General features: G+C 42.4%; 1 protein-coding gene across 2 annotated transcripts in view; it reads right to left on the minus strand.

Moving 5' to 3' along the window:
* Positions 1-7,922: 7,922 nt before the first annotated feature.
* The window catches only part of SLC13A5 (solute carrier family 13 member 5), a 50,649-nt gene continuing 41,985 nt past the window's right edge, over positions 7,923-16,586 (minus strand). For both annotated transcript variants that reach the window (XM_043499413.1, XM_043499414.1), the window contains 3 exons: positions 15,758-15,919; positions 12,058-12,195; positions 7,923-10,868 (listed from right to left, as the gene is read on the minus strand). In XM_043499413.1, the coding sequence (XP_043355348.1) occupies positions 10,740-10,868; positions 12,058-12,195; positions 15,758-15,919 (429 nt within the window). In that variant the 3' untranslated portion in view covers positions 7,923-10,739. The remainder of the gene's footprint in view (positions 10,869-12,057; positions 12,196-15,757; positions 15,920-16,586) is intronic.

Consider the following 16,586-nt stretch of genomic DNA (forward strand, 5'->3'; position numbering starts at 1 on the left):
AAAAAAAAAGAAAAAGATTCCAATCGCAAGAGTGGTTTGGTGAGTCGTTTTGTTTGTTTGTTTCGTCTTAACATTCAAACCCGACAGCTCTAAGGGCCTAATCCAAAGCTCATTAATGTCAATATGAGCCTTTCCATTTACTTCAATGGGCTTTGGATCAGACCCAGAGTCACCAGCCCAGCTACAGGATTCACGATGAGCGCTAGGGCAATGGAACTGAAAAGAGCTGGAGAAGGAGCCTGGGGATTCTGAAGAGTAAGTCAATCAATAACTAGATTGCATGACACTTGTCTGACTGTGACTGAAGATGGAGCAGTCAGCGCTTGGAATGATCAGATTTAGGAACAAAAAAAATACAATGAACTATCTAAAGCCACACAGCCCAAGCAGCCGAGACAAGGGTTGGTATTTGGTGAATGAAGTATAGAAGAAACGCAGCTAGAGCTGTTACAAAAGGGAGGCCTAGTCAGAAGTGCCAATACTTCCTGCACACAGAGAACCAGTTCAGAGCATGCTGGTGCATCTTAGTGGCAGAGGCCTCCTCCTGCCCATACAACACAGGGGACAGTGTCATCTTAAGTGTGCACGTCAGGCTCCTCTGGAACTTATAGGCAGCATGACTGTCAAGCTTCTTGTATCTTATGGCTTCAGGCTGCCCCTGCAAGCAGCTGAGGACAGCAAGAAACCAGAGGAACTCCAGAGCTGTCGCTGAAGCACAAGCAAGGAGTTGGGGCCCAATCAAGCCCCTGATCTGAAGCAACTCACAGGGTGGCGGAGATCTCGTTGATAGGGCTGGTGATGGTGCCGGTCCTGTCAATGAAAGCCATAAGAACTGTGAGCCAGGAAAGGGAATAGGCTGACATTGCCCTTTAAGGAATTTAAAGGGCTCTCTCACTCAGCGCTTTCTCCCCCCTTGTGTACCCACCGTCTTGTGGAGCTCCCCCATCGCTTCTCTGGAGCACCCCCTCCTGACCCTCTCTCAGCCTTTGTCTCAGGACCTTTGGAGTGGGACTAAGGGAATACTTCCATCCCTCTCACCAGCCCTCTGTCTCAGGACGGGGAGCAGCACAAAGTCCAGTTTCTTCCCAGCACTCCTGCATGTCAGAGAGGGCAAGGCCCAATTGCTTCCTTGGGATTAATCAGAGATCAAGGCCTATTCCAGGGTTAAAGTCATTAACAACAACTGAAAACGCTCAAAACCCGATTCTTCCTGAAGTAATGAGCTGCTGGCAGTTCTCCTAAGGAAACCATAAACCACATCATTTACCCACATTGACTAAGAGGGAGACAGTCGAGGGATTTTAACTTCACAGCCCCAAAGTTCCATGTTCTGCTAATTATTTCCAAAATTTTAACATAAAAATACAGTCAACAGAAATAAAAAATGCAGAGAAAAGCCAGTCCTTTTGCCAGATGGAGAGAATCTATTCTTCTGGGAAATTTGGATCCATATTCAATATCTACAAAGTTCAGGGTATTTGGATTTGGGCTTTTGGCTTGGGCCCATCCCTCCTAACAACAGAAATAACAGTGAAAATTAGCAAAGGATGCTGTATGAACCCACTCAAATGGGGGAGGGTTTAACTCCTGGGTGGAGGTTATTATAAGTGGAAAAACAAGAACAAGAAAAAGACTTATCCAGAGAATTAAAATAAGCAAGAAGGAGCAGATTCCTCCTCTCGTCCAGCCCCCTGAGAGGGCAAACTCTGTTTTCCCCATCTCCCCTCAGGGTCAGTACTTGTCTGAATTACTTCAAGTTGCAGAGACGTAGGTATAAAGTTCACTCACTCCTCTCCTGGACCAGCCTGGGGCGTCCAGCTCTGTGGCACAGTTCCCATCTTTAATTCATAGATAGTGGGATTGAGTAGTTCTAATTAGGGACTGTTCTTAAACCAATATTCATGTCAAACTGATAATTTTGTTGCAGCTAAATGTAATATTTAATGTGTCTGTTCTAGGAAAGGTAGAGTAGAGGGAATAGGTCCATATACAGAATGAGATCAGTTTTCATTTTGGGTGCATGCATTTTTTTGGCAGATGTCTGCACTGGGAAATGGTAAGAAAAGAGAAGCACATAGGTTGTGGTGGTTAAAGCAGCAGGACTGGGCATCAGAGTTCTTGGTTTGTATTCCCAACTCTGGAAGGGCAGTGTTGTCTAGCAGTCAAAGCAACAGACAGACAATCTAGAAGTTCCTGCATTCTCGCTGTGGGTTTACAATAAACAAGCTGCAGTAAAGACTGCCATAAAGAGGCCCCACCACCATGCAGATCCTTTTAATATCTTAATGAGTTAACAATTTGCCAGATTCAGTTATCTCAGCTGTAATAGGCTCTCTGCAGATGGACTTTATTCAAACATCATCATGACCCAAAAAGAAGTTGATTTCTGTGCAGTCTGCTAGTTGCAGAATAACCCAACTAATTATGCTCTATAAATAGTTTACAAAAAGTAAGCGGACCTAGAGATTCTCATCTACATAATGGGAATAAGGGTGGCCTAAAGGTGGTTGACATGTGTATTCCAATACTGTTTAGGGACCTCATCCGATACTTTGCCTTCTGCAGCAATGGGACTTCAAACTATGGTTTGGTTTCCTCACATCAATCTTCCGTAATTTCCACTTTTTGTATGTTCCTCAAAAAGATGAGAACGGTGACAATCTACACAGACCTCACTAGCTGCTGTAAAATTTCAGGCCAGTTTTTAAATAGAGATGCATTTCTGTGGTGGAGTTCTGCAGAGCTAGATTTAAATTCACCTGTGCCAGCAAGATCTTGAGAGGTGTGTCAAAATGGAGCCATCCAAAATCAGTTGTCACTTTGGAAAATATTGGCCTTTGCAAGTTGGTCACACAGGAATGACAGAGCAAAGAATCACACCCGGATAATCTGCCTACTTGACTTGTTCTTGCCACATGGCCATCCATCCTTCAAAAGACTTCGAGTCAGTTCCAAATTTGATCACAGATCACTATTTTGTGTCTTCTAGGGTGAGATTTTCAAAAGCACTCAGCACTGACCTAACTCATGTCAATGAGCCACTGATTTCAGTAAGAACAGGATTAGGCTAAAGGTGAACAATTTTGAAAATCTCCCTCGTACTGACTTAAATATTAGAGCTGGTTAGAAAATGCAGGGGGGGAGATTTCAACCACAATGAAAATAATTGTTTTCTATTGAAAATTTGACTTTTAATCAAAAACCTGAAAACCATTTTTAAAAAGTTTTTGTAAGTGGGGAAAAAACAAAATATTTCCAGATGAAAAAAAAAATCAAAATTTTTTTGGTTTTTCCTCAGATCAGTATGGCTTTTGGTTCCCAATGAATAATCAGAAGTGTTCAACGAAAACAGTCACCTTCTACACCAAAAAGAATAATAATACTAAACAATAACAAACAACAACTTGACTGAAAACTCAATTTCCCATCAAATTTAAAATTGACAGAAAATGTTCAACCAGCCTCACTAAATATTAATTAAGTCACTGAAACCCATTATTTCTCAATATTCAGCACAGGAGGGTTGTTTTGTTATAAGGAACATTCAGTCTCTCCTGACTTTTCAAGAATCTGGTTGTCTACAGAATCGCTGCTCTTTAGAAGCTGCATGTCACATTTCTGGCATGAGGTATTATTTGAAAACATATTGCTGTCTGACTCATTGAAAAGCTACATTGCAAAGAAGGCCAAGCAGCAATTTTTCATGGTTAAATAAAGTGAATAGATTACAGGGAAGATAACATTTTTTTTTTACTTGTAAAAGAAATGGTCAGCTGCTTATGACAAGGATCTATACAAGGGACCTTATTGAGTAATGAATGGCCACTATTCACTTATTGCAGCAAAGAAACCCAGATGAACAAAAATAGATTTAATACTGGAATTATGATGCAAACACCAACTAAATTAAAAAAAATTACAGTATTATTGCTAGGGATAGTTTTATTTATTTCATCAGGCGTGTTATGTCCATTATAATTCCTTCCCCGCCTCCTCCATTTTCATGTGGTTATAACTTTCTTACACAGTGGTGGTAAACTTTTATGGCTGCCTAAAACATTTTAGGAAATTTTTAGCAATCATTTGAGTCAGTTTGGAAAATAAAGTGCCTGAATATGTGTAGAGTGGCTGTGTTACTGAGGGACTTTTAATGACTGCATTTCCAGACACTGAAAAAAAATTAACTGAGTAACTTTAACTTTTCATTAATATTGTGTTTCTCACTAATGCGATGTGGAAATGGTTAGAGCAGTGGATTGGAAGCCAGGACACCTGGATTCAATTCTTGGCTCTGTCACTGACTTGCTGAATACCCTTGACTTAATCACTTCATCTTTCTCTACCTTCTCCTATTCACAAGTAAAACAGAGGTAATAATACTACTTACCTACCACAGAGGTATCCTGAAGCTTTATTAAGGATTGCAACATACTTCAATAGTCTTGGATAAAAAGATTCTATATAAGTAATATATAGTAATTGGATATATAGTCACCGATTTTTATTTGTATACAAATCTAATCTTTAAAGAAATAATATCAGTAAACAGCATCTGGCATTAATGATGAGCAGCAAAAAGAATATTAGAAAGAGGCTGGGTCAGATTGTGTATTAGGGTTCCATTTATACAAACGTTACTAAACAGTTATCGTTATACTCATGTTACAGCCATGAGCAGTATGTGTTATAGATGTTTATAAACACATCAGTAGAAGGTGTTATGAGTGGTTTTAAGTTATGGTTTTATAACCTATAGACCTGTTGGGCTCTATAACAATTTATTAATCAATCATTCATTAATCCTTTAGAAATGGAACTTTAACACGAAGCAGGATCAGATTCCATTAGAACGTGATGTAACAGGGCAGTAGAGTTTCCAGGACTATACAATTGAAATAGAGAAAAAATTTAACTGAGGCAGGACACAATCCCCAATTATTTTGTACAATTATTCTCACTGCATGATGCCATGTGGTCCATTGCATGGGCTTCTTCAAACAAACAATACTTTGAATAGAGAAAGCAGCCAAACAGTCAGGCACAGAGTGTGCTGCTGCTACTGATCCTTGAGAGATTGAAAACTCTCCCAGAGTAAGTTGGTGCTTATTGCTCTGCTGATGTGTTATACCAGTAGCTGCAGGAGTGGCCATTGTCCAGTAATTAGCCGGAGATTGGATCGTTCTAGTACATCAAGGTGCCACAATGGCACAGATCAGATTGAACGATATAGGAAAGTCACACATTTATTGACACACGCTAGAGTACATTACAAAACAATCCACCACCTTTATGGAATCCACAGTGCAGGTCTAACAGAGGATTTGCTACTGCACGCCTCTTTCTATAGTGAACACAAATGTTCAAAAACCAACAGTTAGTCTGTTAAAGATGCAATTTGTCTGCAATTATTTTAACAAAAAAAGACACACTCTGGCTAGTTTGATTTTAGGACTTGGTCTTGCATTTACATGAGACTCTCGAGCCAATTCAGTAAGCTTTTTCCCCCCCGCAACCGATTCCCACCCCCCATCCCTGAGGCAAAATATCTTTAGCAAATGCTTTTGCCATATTCTGAGGTTTCGCTCTTTAGAGCGGAGATGAGCCTGTGCTGGAACACAAGATCTGAAACTGCCAAAACTTGACCAAGAGTGATCCAGCTCTGGATTCATAGATTCTTTTGGGGCCAAATCCTCATTGGTGTGAATCAGCATTGCTCCGAATTCAAGGGCACTATGCTGATTCACACCAGCTGAGGAGCTGGCCCATACTTTTTAAGACCAGAAAGGCCCATTCTGATGATTTAGTCAGACTTCCTGCATAACACAGGCCCTAGAATTCCATCCAAAGTTCATGGCTCAAACCTATCTGCTATCTCAATAGTCAAAGAAGAATTCTTCTCTGTTCTGAAGGGAAATCAGTTTCAGCCCTGAATCCGTATTACACTCCGATCTGTTTCTACTGGAATGCTTTTTTTCCCCTCACTTGTGCATCTTCTACAAAGATTTATTTGCAGGGAGAAAGAAAAACTGTCCTACTCCTTTCCCTAGCTGTAAACAAACAACCACCACCCAACCAGGAAAGACATTTTCCTCTTCCTTCACAGAGTCTCCAGTGGGTTGAATGCTTATTTGCTAACTAAGGGCTCCATCCTGCATACCATCTATAGTCATTTCCACACAGAGTCTGACTGAAGTCAGTGGGGCTGTATGGGAACCATATTCGCCTAGAGATAACTGTTTGCAGGAGCAAACCCTATATGCAGTAAGCTATTTACCATGGTCCTGCACCGTTAGGACTTTTGCAGACTTCCTCCCCCATTCAGGAGTTCCACACCAAAAACCCCACTGATCTCCTAGACCGTAGGAAGCAATATTAGCTATTCAGTGTCCAGCCTAAAGAACCTTGAACTACTGCAGCTCCATGAGCATAAAAGCATGGTAGGGCCAAGGCTGTACTAGAAGATGGATTTCAAACAACAGAGCACTGGATTTGCTCCTGAAAAGGAACAGCAAAAGTTGTGTGCCAGCTGGTCCTCCGACATCACATTGAGCCCCAAAGAATCAGGCTCTGTCAGCATGTGGTAAACAGGAACTGGGGTTGGTGTTCGAGCCCAGGTGAGAGAACTACTCTCTGTCTGCACAACCCAGTCAGGCTGAAAACCTTGAGGCTGCCACGTCTGAATGCTGCTCCTTCCACATCCTCTGTTGGAGTCACTGGCAAACATTTTGGGCTGCATGGGGAAAGGCTGGTTTCCGTACCCAGCACGGCAACCAGAAACATTAGGCCATCAAATCCAATTGCAGCACTTGATCTAAAGCATTAACACTGTAAAAAGGAAGAAGAAGAAGAAGTGTTCCTAACATGGATTTCTATAACAATTTGTACCTGGAAATGCTAGCAGCAGACATAACCTAGCACTGACATAAACAGAGTGTAATTCTCCTTGCTTTGCCAATATATATTTACTCAAGGCACTGGAACAAGACGATACGCATGCTTGAGGCTGAAGAAAAGCCTGTTTGTGCCTATTACACTGGAGACATTGTACAAGGCCAGATTCTGACACCTATACTTGGATTAGATAGTACCTTACTGTATGGGGTCATCTCATTGAGATGAATGGCACTTCTTGTCAAACAAGGTACTACTCAACACAAATATGGATACCAGAAAGGCACAAAATAAAAATTTCTTTCCCATATGGCTGCTCAGATCAGTATAAACGTGGATCAGCCGCCACTAATTTTGCCACCTGGGGAAGAGGGGGCAGCCTTGACATATGTACCGGAGAGTAAGCCAAGCCTTCATGTAAGGTTTGCATTCAGCAATTAAGGGTACTCATGTGTCTGAGGCAATTCCTCCCATTTTAAGCCTCATCTTGGGTCTAGGCTTTAATGTGACCAGTTTAGCATGTGTTTAAGTCTATACTGCTTTTTAGCGGGTGTCAGCTAACACACTACCACCACATCTTGAAATCCTAGTCCAGGCGAGGCCTGGAATTCCTTTTCTGCCCCCTTCCCACAAACCAGATCATCAGCCCTGGGGCTGATTCTCTCCCACATTTACCTCCACTGATTTTACCTCCCACATTTACCTCCATAGTGTCAGTGCCCTGACACAACATACAGTGTAATGCAATGTCATCAAGCCCTGTGTTGGGTAACAGGAAAAACCAGCCATTCTGGAAAGAAGATGGAGTTCACTCACTTGTTATTTGGCAAGTTCAAATCCTGTGACTTTTCCATTTAAGTTGCCTTAGAAAGGACGAGTTGATATTTAAAGGACCATGATGTGTATGAAGAGGACTCAATGATTACAATAAAAAGGGTTCAAACCTTTAAAACCAGGTTTTCTTTTCACATCTATATGTTCCTCCTGCCCCTCGCTCCCCCCCCCGATAAAAAAAGTCTGATATGCCCATATAGGAAAATAAAGTTTAATTTCAACTTTTGCAGCAATACAGGGAAAAGATGCCCTGACTGACATGAGAACTCAAGTAACAACTTCATTTCCTCTTCTTATGAAAATTCCCTGCAGCTCACTCCTGCACACAGAGTTGGGAATGACTAAGTTAAGGCCCTTCCCAGAAACCTACATTTCAGAGCAAAGTTTTTAATTCAGTTAATTTAGACAGGAAAACTAAGAACTAGCCCTAGCATTCTAGTGCTACCAGATTTTACATCCCAACTACAGCAGGATGAATAAAATGATTATTTTCAGTTCACTGGCAAATTTTGAATAGTCATGAAAAATATTCTGGGTCACAGGAAAGGTTTTGTTTTGATTTTGTCCATTTGCAAACTCTTTTCAATTTTATTTGATTTTTTTAAATAAAAGGAAAGTTTGGAAAGGAAAAATTGTTTCAAACTGAAAACTTGAAATGCTTCATTTTGAAAATATTGAAATGAATCTGCTTCAAGTTTTGGTGTCACCAAATTGACTGGAAAGTCTCACCCAGCTCTCATCCCACCAGTCAAAAATGAGAGTTGTGAGTTAATACTCTCCAGCAGAAAGGTCCTTGGACCAGCTCCTGTGAAGTCACTGTGAGTTAAGGGCAATCAGCATTTCAGGGCAGGCACATTGGGCCAGATTTACAAAGGGATTTAGGCACCAAAAGACGCAGACAGGTGCAAACTGAGATTTACAAAAGCACCTGAGCAAGGCAAGTGCCAAACACCCATTAATTTCATTGAGTTTACGTATCTGTTTAGACAAGTGTTGATCAGACGCCCACAATCATATTTCTTGCTTGGGCTGGAATCTTCCTTAACAGATTGACAGATATTGCTTGTTAGGTGACGTTCGCCAGCCACACAACCCCACAGATAATCTGCTTTGTCCTCACCCTGCAGTTATAGGGAAAGGGCCACCCTGGTTGCATTGGGCCCATGGCCACACCACAGACTCTTTAAGCCTAGGGTTGCCAATTCTGGTTGGACATATTTCTGTAGGTTTAATCCCATGACATTCCAGGAATTAAAGATGAATCTTTAATTCCTGGAAACTCCGGGACAATCTTGGAGGGTTGGCAACCCTACCTGAGATGCTGAGCGTGTCCTTTGGAGAGGCCATGTGCAACTCTGACTGCAGTCAGTGGGGCCAAGGGTGCTCAGCACCTTAAAAGATCAGACCCTAGACAATGAATTTAAATTATTATTAAAGTATTTTCCCTTCAGGACATGCCTCTTGCTCCCACACCAGAGGTTTCTGTAGATAAATATTTTCCTTGTTTTTAAAGACAAAGCGATAATTAATTATTTTTTCCAGTTCTATAAAGAAAGTATAATAAGAACAACATTTAATATCTTACATACATTAACTCTTTAGGGGCCAAATCCTGAAGCCCTTATTCAGGCTGATCTCCCACAGCTGCAGGAGTTGGACTCTTAAGCCTCACAACACCCCTGTGAGGTAGCTAAGTATCATTATCCTCATTGTGCAGCTGGGGAAACTGAGGAACAGAGCAGTGAAGTGATGTGGTCAAGGCCACATAGTGAGTTTGGGAGCAGGACTCAGGAGGTGCCTGGCCGCCAGCCCTACGGCCATTCCACTAGACCATGCGGCCATGGCTTCCAGTAATTTAGTCTCCAAATACTAAAATTAAAACCTTCCCCATGATACTGGCACAGAAGTATGGCCAGACACATCTGTAGCTGTCTGCCACCAGCTGCTTCAGAAAAATTGAGAGAAATCATAGTGCTATTCCGGTTATAAACCAGGTGCTACAAAACACTTTACACACAGCACCCTAGTCAGACAAAACTGCTATTGGAGCCCCTGGGCCTAGACCTATAGGGATCCATGCGTAAGGATTTCAGGACTCAGTCCACAAATAGCTTTAAATTCACTCTCTGGTTATTGCTATGCTTTGATACAAGTCAGAAGCGTGTTCCTACTTAAAAGCTGGTCTTTCCGGTCTTGTCTTCACCCCAGAATTAAAGAGTTAACTAGCGCTCTGCTGGTAGGCACTTACAGGGTTAATCCAGGAGGTTTGACCACATCTTGATCACTTCCACATTGTCTAAGAAAGTACTTGCCCTGTTGAAACACACACACTTCTGAGTGCAACTTGCACCAACTGTGAAGCTGACCGTGACTCAGCCTTGCCTGTTGCCAAGTCATGGTCAGCCAGCCTGCCTGGTATTAGTCAACCCGACTCTTCACTGCAAGCATTTGGGAGTGATGACAAGGCCTCAGGGAATATTGCTGGCTCTGTACTCGGAAGGAATAGTTCTCACTGCACTGCTAAGCCCAGTCTAAATGAACCATTCCTGCATTAGCCTGCCAGTGACAGCCGGGACGCTTGGTGCGGTTACGGACTGGCGGACACTGGAGGACGTTAAGGAACTGCAGCAGGCCTCAGATTGTATGCAGCGTCCGATGCTAATGATTTCCAAATGCACACTAGTTACATGGAGGTTTGATTCATTTTTTTGCAGCGCAGCCTCTCTTCCATTTAATAAAGTTAAATAAAATCTTGAGCTACATCCCCATCTTGCACACAGAGATGACAGGCATAACATGGACACAGCTCCTCAGACTTCTGTGCGGAAGCAGCACTTATGGCTCAGTCACGGCTGGAATGAGTTGATTTGCATTTGACCTGAAATTTAGACCTCAGAATGTTGCATTCATCCTAACCCAGCATCCGAGGTGCTGATAAGGCTCTAGATGGGACGTGGGGCAAGGAGGAAACAGTACTAGGGTTCCTTTGGGTTTTCTGATAAATTATTTACTGCTCACTTTCCAGTTGTGGCATTGGCCCAGGATGGGAACATGTCCAAGCTGAACATGGGACGTCCCCAGGTATTGATGGCCAAAGTGATGCAGAGGATTCCAATAATGTTCATCACTATTCCAGATTTAGCCTGGGGGGGAAAAACAAAAAACAAAAAAAACACCAGCACAAATGAGTCTCAAAAGACCTGAGCATAAACTCATGAGCATAAACACAATGAAGAAACTTGAAGGTGTTCTTAGACCCTTCATCCTATTAAAGCAGAAAGAGAACCATTGTGCTGGCTGTTTTGTGTACTTCCGTAAATGGATGCAAACTCTTAGCTCTGTAATTAGTTTGGAATCTTGAAAAACTGTAAAACAAGATAGCATCCATTGTTGTATGCCACATAGGTCCCAGGATATTAGAGAGACAAGGTGGGTGAGGTAATATCTTTTATTGGATTAACTCGGAAACTTGTCTCTCTCACCAACAGGAGCTGGTCCAATAAAAGATATTGCCTCACCCTCCTTGTTGTCAAACAAGATGCATTTATTGGCTAAAGGCCAGATTCTGCCACAATGAGGCCATGGATACACTACAGCTTAAGTTGACATGTTATGTTGCTCAGGGGTGTGAATTGGCCACCCCTGCTAAGTGACGTAATTTATTTCGATTTAAGTGCTAGTGTGGACAGTGCTATGTTAGCGGGCAAGCTTCTCCTACTGACATGGTGACCGTCACTTGCAGGGGCTGAAGGAATGAAGCCAATGGTAGAGTGGCTACACTAGCAAGCTTACAGTGGCGCAGCTGCATCGGTGCAGATTAGACTCAAATCCAGCACAAGGGTGGACCACAGAGAGCCCCATTGACTTCAGTATGTCTGTGCATGGTGCAGCAGTTCGCCTGCATCCCATCAATTGCAGGATCAATCTTACTCACATTGGAGGAGGATGTTTTGCTATTGGCCACAATGGGCACAGGATCAGGCCCCTTGTGATGCTGATGCAAACCTATTTAAGGCAACGAGGTTGCAGTGAGCACAGTTTTACTCTGTACGTATAAAAGACAAAATGACAGACTGCAGAATCAGCAATTTTATCCTGCATGGCAATTACTTGGAGTGAAGCGCCACTGCTTTTTACATACGGGTTCCCATTACAACACGACCACAAAATGGGGTAGTAGCATTAGAGGCTGAGGTTGTTTACATGCATCTCTCAACAGCCAAGGGAACTTTTGGAAATGCAGGACAAAACGAAGCGACATCCATGATATTTATGGAAGAGGGTAATGGAAAGCTTAGGCAAATTACCAGGGAATCGTCGTCATCATCTTACCATGTCCAAAACCTGGAGGTGACCATAGGAAAACACTATCGCATTTGGAGGTGTCGCCACAGGTAGCATGAAGGCAAAAGAGGCACTGAGAGTGCAAGGGATCATGATGTACAAGGGATTGACCTCGATTGATTGCGACTGGGGGAAAACAGACCAGACGTAGTGTTAGTGCTGTTCAGAAATAGAAGCAGGCAGAAAGCCTATGAGATCCCACAGACACAACAGGTCTGTTCATCCCCCCGTAAAAGTCACTTCTGAACAGTATATTCATGATGCACTGGACTCCTCTCATAGCAAAGGACTGCTTCACTAAACAGAAAAGTCATTCTAACCAGACCTGTGTATTGCACACTGCACGTTATCAATGTGGTTCAAGGCTTTCAACCTATTTCCAGAGAGAGGGACATGGGTTAATGGTTTGAATGCAAGACTAGAAGATAGGAAGTCTTCAGGTCTAATCCTGGATCTGGCACAGACTTTGTGTCTTTGGGCAAGTCATTTGGAGTGGGATTTAAAGACATGCTCAGCATTGGCCTAGCTCAGTTCCCATTGAAGGCAATGGGCATTTCAGCACCGACTTCAAGGGGAGTGGTTCTAGGCCAGCACTGATCTCTTCTGAAAATCCCACCCTGAAGGCCTGATTTTCAGACCTGCTGAGCACCCACCACTGCAGCTGGAGTCATGGGAGCTCTAGGTGCTCAGCACCTTTGAAAAATCAGGCCCTCCAGAACTCTGTCTCAGTTCCCTATCTGTAAAATGGGGATACTATTGTAAAATGTGAAACAAACACTTATTTACCTCACAGGGTATTTATGAGGTTTAGGGTAAAGGATTACGGCTAAATTTTCTTGTTCTATGTTTTAACAGCACCTACCAGAATGGGGCCCAAGTTCACGACTTGGGCTCCTAGGCACTACAATAATAATAAATTTTGCCCTTAGTGGGGCACCCAATTCCCCATCCAATCACTGCACAGGCATATCTGAGAGCAGAATTTGGCTCCATAACATTTTCAAAGCCCTTTGAAGATGCTCTATCTATATATCTGAGGTACTTATAGGGCCCTCATTAGCATAGTATCTGAGAGCCTCACAGCCATAGAATCTTAGGAATGTAGGGCTGGAAGGGAACTTCAAGGTCTCAGCCCCCTGCACTGAGGCAGGATGAAGTAAACCTAGACCATCCCCGATAGGTGCTTGTCCATGTTCTTTAAACCCTCCTATGATGGAGATTCTACAGCCTCCCTTGCAACCTTATTCCAGATCTTAACTACCCTTACAGTTAGAAAGTTTTTCCTACTATCTAATCTAAATCTCCCTTGCTGCAGATTAAGCCCATTACTTCTTGTCCTACCTTCAGTGAACATGGAGAACAATTGGTGACAGCCTGCTTTATAACAGCCCTTAACATGTATTTATCCTCAATGACCACCCTGTGAGGTTTGGAAAGAAGGTCAGAGGTCCAGACCTTCAGCTGGTATAATCTGTGTAACTTCACAGACTTCAGTGAAGCTGCTTTAATTTATGCCAGAAGAGGATCTGGTCCAAAGAATGCCAAATTTCATTACTACTTCACTATACACTGAATCTCACTGAATTCACTGAATTCTGAAAAGGCAGGTTTCACTTGAAATTGCATTCAACTAAATATCTCCATAGTCACCATTTAATATCTGTTGTTTATGCATTTGATGAATCATATTCCTCATGCTGGCTTTACATTCTTATTTTACTATTGTCCATCTCTTCTAAATCAAATGTATACAATGCCTGTCCCAGGCCCGTAACCAGTGCAGGTGAGCAGAGCAGCTGCCCAAGGTGCAAAGCCGTGGGAGTGGAGAAATGCCAGAAAAAACTCCACGGGGGCACAGATATGTTTGCTCGCCCTGGACACTAAAATTCCTAGTTATAGCTCTGCTCTGTCCTCTTGGCTCTTCTAGGTATTCTCTCCAGTTTTGTATTTACAGAGCTGCCAACACTGGATAGCTTCCATTAACTTCTACATTCCCACACATGGAATTTTTTCTCCTAAACGCGACTTGATACATGGCTGCTTTATTTTATTTCACAATGCACTTTTGACTGCAGATGCAGATACTTGATGCTTTTCCCCCCCTCTGCATGGTATAATTTGGGGTTCTGGTCAAATGTATATGGAATTCTTTTGTTTGATCTCTACCAATGCTCTGAGAGGGTTTGTCAGAGCGACACAGGGACTTGATTGTAATTACTAGGCTCACAGAGCAAAAAATTTTTAAACATTATGCCTGTTTTGTGGGATTCTCCAGTCCCCAGAACTTGTGTGTCAATTTAAGTCACTGCCAGCTAAGCAGCCTGGGTCAGGATAATTTTACTTAAAAGAAAAGCCTAAAACTCTTTACAAATAAAGACAAAGCTATCTATTTGCTGTGGTGCCAACTCTGCTCAAAAAAGGCTGTGGCCATTTTTATTTCTCTCCTTGTGTGTCTTACAGAGTTTAAAAATGTTCTGTTCTGCTCTGCAGAAATGGCACATGAACCCTAGAAGGATGCTCTTGTCTTCAGTGCTCTAGCAAAAGAGACAGAGATGGCTGAAACAGCCAAGGAAATGAATGAAGAGTGTTGGATTTTAACTAAGGAGAACAAAAATCTAGGCGAAAAAAAATCTAGAGCCCTGCAGGAAGACTGTCACAGCAGAGAAAAACAACATTTTACATGTATACGGCATTTGTAATCCCAAGAGATCCTAAAGTGTTTCACCAGCTATATACAGTCGAGGTTCAAGGCCCCATTGCCCTACACTTTGGGTCATCATTTACATCTGTGCAAAGTCGGGGTAAAATGTTAAACTCAGAAAGGTGGGGCTTTACATACATTTTATACTCACTTTGCACTGGGGTAAATGAGCACACAAGGTGCAAGGCAATGGAAAAAACAAGCCCTCAGTACTAAACGTGCCCCTCTCTAAGGCAGGAAAGCATTTATGCACATGCTTAAGTCTATCCCTATTGGCTTCAATGGCACTTAAGCATATGCATACAGTTATGTACTTCACATGTGCTTAATTTTAAGCTTGTGTTTAGGGTCTATTGACTTCAGTGATGCGCCCCTGAATGAAAGACTAAAGAAGTGAAATGTTTTTGGTGGGGACTCCCGAGCGCATAGGGGGGATGCAAGATAGAACTTTTAACTTCCAAGCTGCTGTTTGAATACAGCTCAAGTGACCAAAAATCCTCACCAGCTGACTGGTGTTGGGTAAGCTATTTTAAATGAGTTGGTGGCTCAAGTGCCCGCATCACACAAATCACCATCGCAGTTGGCATTAACTGGCCTCTTGATAGGCAATCTCAGGAGAGGGGCCAAGGAGGCTGAATTACTTTCTCATTCCAAGAGTTGGACCATCAAGGTTGATGCACAGTGGCAGGGCAGTGCCAAGGAAGTTTGCAGTGCCGCTGCCTGTTTGATACCTATCCTGTGGATAAATAAAGGACTCCAGGGCTGCAAATCTGGCCTTTTTTTTCCAGCACTAGAGCCAGCTTTGCTATCTGATGGGTTGTTTGTTAGGGTTACTCCAGAAAGCATCTATTTGCATACAAAGTCCCTTGGCTTATGGCACTAAATGTGGTATTGCTCCATTTTTAAAGACTTTATCAATTTGTCCTTGATTTTTAAATCAGTTTTCCAGATCAGCAGTGAGAAAACCCAATAAGAAAAAAATCTTACCAAGGATGCAAAGACAGGTAGAAAAAGGGTGGCTGTAGCTACATTACTGGTGCATTCGGTGAAGACAGCAATAACTAGTGAAAGTATCACTGCAATGGCCCATGGTGGGACAGCGTGCAATGGGGTCATCTGATCACCCAGCCATTTCGACAGACCAGAAGCCTGACAAAAATCAAGAGGAGCATTTCAGGAAGACACAGAACTCTAGGCCATCCATAGTAGCTCCTACTGCATGGAATGTATTGCCAAATCCAAATACACATATGAAAACACACCATCAACATTAGTGGTTAGATCATTCAAGAGCAAACAAACCAGGTCATTATAGAACAAGTAATGTGATCTTTCTTAAATAAAATAATAAATAATAATAAAGGAGATTCCCTGCCAGTTGGAAATTAAGTGAGATTTATTCTCTCATATTCTGGTCAGAAAGTACTCACATTTTTGCCACGTAGAAGCTCAATACTGAGTTATACCAGAGACCAAGGAAGCCACACAACTGCAAACATTTAATGAATTGCTCAGAGGAATCACTGAAAGAATTGCTAAGGCTTCTGAAGGTACTGAAATGATTGACTGTGTTTTCCTTCATGAAATCTATCAGAGATTAACTCTAGTGGTTTACAAAAGTTTTCTGCTATGCAGTCCAAAACCACCATACTTTGGATCCTCCTGTTCCAACATCTGGGCAACATTCCAATCTAGGGCTTTGGTCTGGCCCATCATTTAAGGACAGCCCAGCCACAAAGTTTGGGATCTGGATGTGAACTCCTCAAAGCTTGGCAGTTTGAGGATCTGGGGTTCTGATTCAGACCCATCTCAACAG

Source organism: Dermochelys coriacea, chromosome 17 (genome assembly GCF_009764565.3).
Source record: "Dermochelys coriacea isolate rDerCor1 chromosome 17, rDerCor1.pri.v4, whole genome shotgun sequence".
NCBI lineage: Eukaryota > Metazoa > Chordata > Testudines > Dermochelyidae > Dermochelys > Dermochelys coriacea.